At 44.9% G+C, this 3920-nt stretch overlaps 1 protein-coding gene across 1 annotated transcript; it reads left to right on the top strand.

The window, feature by feature from the left end:
- Nucleotides 1-779: 779 nt before the first annotated feature.
- Nucleotides 780-3920, top strand: LOC119434049 (isochorismatase domain-containing protein 2). The gene is made up of 3 exons (XM_037701354.2): nucleotides 780-1013; nucleotides 1721-1970; nucleotides 3056-3920. The coding sequence occupies exons 1-3, from the start codon at nucleotides 818-820 to the stop codon at nucleotides 3237-3239; spliced, it is 630 nt and encodes a 209-aa protein (XP_037557282.1). The 5' UTR covers nucleotides 780-817; the 3' UTR covers nucleotides 3240-3920.

Below are 3920 nucleotides of genomic sequence, written 5' to 3'. Positions count from 1 at the left end.
TGGTTTTGCGTTTAATTGCAATTAAGATGTTATTCTGTTAGCAGCAAGCGATTTATTGCGCCTAATTTTGAGTAACCAACTTGACGTGCCTTCACCAGCCAAGCTAATCCACGTTAGGCCTACGAGCCATGGAATCGACAATCGAATTCAGAATCAGCTGCGTCTAATGAATAAATCGTCATTACACACGTTAGTTGAGAGAAAGCGATAACCGCAGACACTTCTCCTAGCTTAGGAACTTCACGCGTTACCACGAATCAAGCCGACTTTGGTACTCGGAGAGCCGCCGCTTCGATGGGTGCCGCCATGTTTGTTGACGCAAAACTTTTGGGGCTGCTTTTGGGGCTCCCGCTAAATCGGCGAAATAGCGTGCCCGACGCAAAACCCAAACGCAGTTAGCGTCTCGCGCATGCGCAGTGGTGTCGACGCTATTTCTTTGGGGCCCCAAAACGTTTGGGGCCCCTATTCTAAAACTCGCTTCTGTAAAAACGGTAATATAGAACTCATTTTCAATGAACTAACACACTAACACATGCTAGCTGTGCTGTTCCAACCAACCGTACTGTTCTATAGTAGGGTGGCGGGATTGTGCATTTAGACTTATGCATCCCGCTAGATCTGACACTTTCATCCATCATTTTCTATGCAAAATAGCAAGCTGGCTAAGGCCGACCTCCTGTTCAAATGTGCCGCCAAATTCGAAACGTTCTTAGCACTGCTACACCACCACCGGCGTACGACGCGCTCGATCACGTGAGTTGGGTTGGCCCCCGCGGCCGAATCAGCCGATCAGCGGCGAGAAAAGTTGCAGACAACTATGGCGGCGCAAACAGCTGTGCGAAATGTGGGTCGCCTGTCACCTCAAAAAACGGCGATATTCCTCTGCGACATGCAAGAGAAGTTCCGCAAGACCATACAGTACTTTCCGCAGATTGTGGCCGTCTCTCAACGGCTACTGAAAGCCGGGCGCGCGCTTGACATGACTGTCATCGTCACCGAACAATATCCGAAAGGTAGGCGGGCAGACGATGCACCCACATTATTACTACCGGCATGTGCTATCTCTAGCGTATATACATCGCGTTACAATATGTCGGTGATATTTAACCGGGCAGGCGATACTCAAAATGCCTGATCACTGATTTCGCATTACCAACGTGCCTGCATACAGGGTCCAGTGGTCCATCAAGCTTGCGAGCGATAAGCGTCGTGTAGTCGAGGTCAAAATACTTCAGAGAAGGCCATCGAAATCTTTTTTTACGGTCTCTCCAGACACTCAACAGTGATTTGGAGTTGCTCTTTAGAGGACTTGAACACCCTTCGTTCTTTCGACTTTATCGGCACCCATCTCGGCGCCGACGACATGGACGCCGAGTTCGCTTCGATGCGAATTCCACTGCTCGCGTTAAGTTCCACTCTCAACTAAAATATGTTTGGCTTTTCATCCTTAATACATCCGGTGGTCTTTCTAGCCTCATTGCGCCTGTAATTTAAGTTTCTACCGCTCGTTAATTCTTGTTTGGCCGACTGCAAGGAAGGTCGGCGTCTTCACAAGACGCAGAGCTTTCAACTTCGCCCGGCCCGTCCACTAGATCTCATTTTTAATATAATTTTTAAGGTCACTTACCTTCCTGTTGCTCGATATAATTGTGTGGTCCTCAAGTTAGTCCTTTGTTAGCTGGTTGCGAGGATGTTTCTTCCGACTTCGCACCTCCCCTAGGTCTGGGCAACACCGTTCCGGAGCTGGGCCTTGCCGAATTCCCAGACATCAAGCCAATCGAGAAGACCCAGTTCTCCATGATGACCGCCGAAGTAACCCAGACGATGCAGGAGAAAGGGCTCGACTCGGTTGTGCTGTGCGGCATAGAGGCGCACGTCTGTGTCCAGAACACAGCCCTGGCATTGCTAGAGCGGGGCTTCAATGTACACATCGCTGTTGATGCCTGCTCTTCGCGCACGATGGTCGACAGGTGGGTGTGCAGCTATATGAATCAGAGTCGTCAGACGTTCGAACTGTCAGAAAGTTAGTAAAGCATGATCCAAGGCAAAACTAAGACCGTATATACAGTCGTACTTCGACGTACCTAATGATCAAATATATGAAGCAAATGTAACACGTTTTTCATTGTTACCAATACGAACATATGCTTATAATGAATATTGGATATAACGAAGGTATTTTCGTGTCGCACGCAACTTCGTTATAATGAGGTTCAACTGTATATGGATCAACATATGCAGAAGGTGTAATTTCACGCTTTATTCCAGTTGAATGCAAATACTAAGCACTGCATTTTTTTTTTGCATGCACATGATGACCAAAGTGGGAAATGTGCTTAGATGTAATGCACATAAAAGAGCGTCGCTAAAGTTACTTTCACTTGCAACCCGAGAAAAATTGGGAGGGTGGTTAAAATTTAAAAAATTTAGTACATTAATGCACACTGTCTGTGGTTGCGACTTGCTTGAACAGGCTGCAATTACCAATTATCCAAGTTTGAGTTGTCACGAGTTTACGGTGCAACACTAAGCAGTTGCTGCAAGCTGAAACTGAGGAGCTGTTGCTCGTTGTACTTGCCCGATGCAGTGATGTCGTAGTGAAATGTTGCAATGAAGCAAAGTGTCCCCGAGATCCAAATTTTTCGAAGGCACTACAAAAAAGGATAAGTAATGTAGAAAATTTTAAATGCTCCTCAGTTTCCTTAAGGCACCGCGATTGTTTAGAACTGCCTTTTTTTCAGGATCATTTAACCGCACGAAGCCTTATGGTGTAAAAAACTTCAGCATAATAGCTGGAAACTCGGACGTCTTATGAACTTTTTGCATTAGGAAACAAATTTACACTGTATGTAAATAGCTTTTCAATTCTAGCTTGTGTTAGTGACTTCGATTGGTGTAGTAAACTTATCAGCTACCCAATTGGCTGTCTACCAACCACACATCAGGCAGATTTGACCAGCATAGTAAATAAAACAATGCATATACGGTTCGTCTGCACCAGCAGAGGCTAGTCCACAGGCGTCACCATCTTGTTTTCGGTGCCGTTTGTCACCAGATTCTTTGGCTTTGAACGGATGAAAGCGAGTGGAGCTTGGTTGACCACAAGTGAGAGCGTCATCCTGAGCTTGCTTGGCGGCTCGGCACACCCAAAGTTCAAGGAAGTCCAGAAGCTCATCATGGAGTCTGCTCCCGACAGTGGCCTGCTTGGATTTGCTCAGAAGCAGACGAGTACCTTATAGGAACCACTTGACATGTTATTAATTTTTTACTGCCTATATTCTCCACTGCATTTATAAAAGCCAGAAATATGGATCATTCTATAATGATCATTCTTTAATGATAGTATACTAGCACAGTTTTCTTGTTTTACTTAGCCAATGTTAGAATTGGAAGCACGAGTGGATGTTTTTGGTATTTTTCCATCGAGAAAATGGGCGGCTACATGCATAAATGTTGGAATTGGTAACATGCTTGCAACAACATCTCCATGTTGAGAAAGAACATGCTTGTTTGAGGAAACACCAATCACCTTTACCAACATTGATGCGGTGTTGATGTGAACAGCTATGTAAATTTCATTAGTAGTTTTTGCTCTTTGCTGGGCGCTAGACGATACGCACGAGATGTCCCCGAGAAATAAAAATGTAAGCCACGACAGTCTATTTTGCTGCATGCTACTGATTCCTAAACCAAACAAAGGTGCCATTGGTGATCCATGTAATGAAGTATTAAATCGGCAAATAAAAACGAAAATGTCTGTCACATTCATTTTTGTCTGTTTTATGAAATGTGCAGTTTGGACTGGCTTAGACCTAGAGCCACATTCATAATTTTGAGGGCCTTTTGTACCCAACGTGTTGTTCAACAACTTGCTTGTGTACGTTGAAATGAGCAATAAAGCTTGAATATTTCGCACAATA

Source organism: Dermacentor silvarum, chromosome 11 (genome assembly GCF_013339745.2).
Source record: "Dermacentor silvarum isolate Dsil-2018 chromosome 11, BIME_Dsil_1.4, whole genome shotgun sequence".
Taxonomy (NCBI): domain Eukaryota; kingdom Metazoa; phylum Arthropoda; class Arachnida; order Ixodida; family Ixodidae; genus Dermacentor; species Dermacentor silvarum.
The sequence above is the reverse complement of the archived record's forward strand: the minus strand, read 5'-3'. Positions and strand labels throughout refer to the sequence as shown.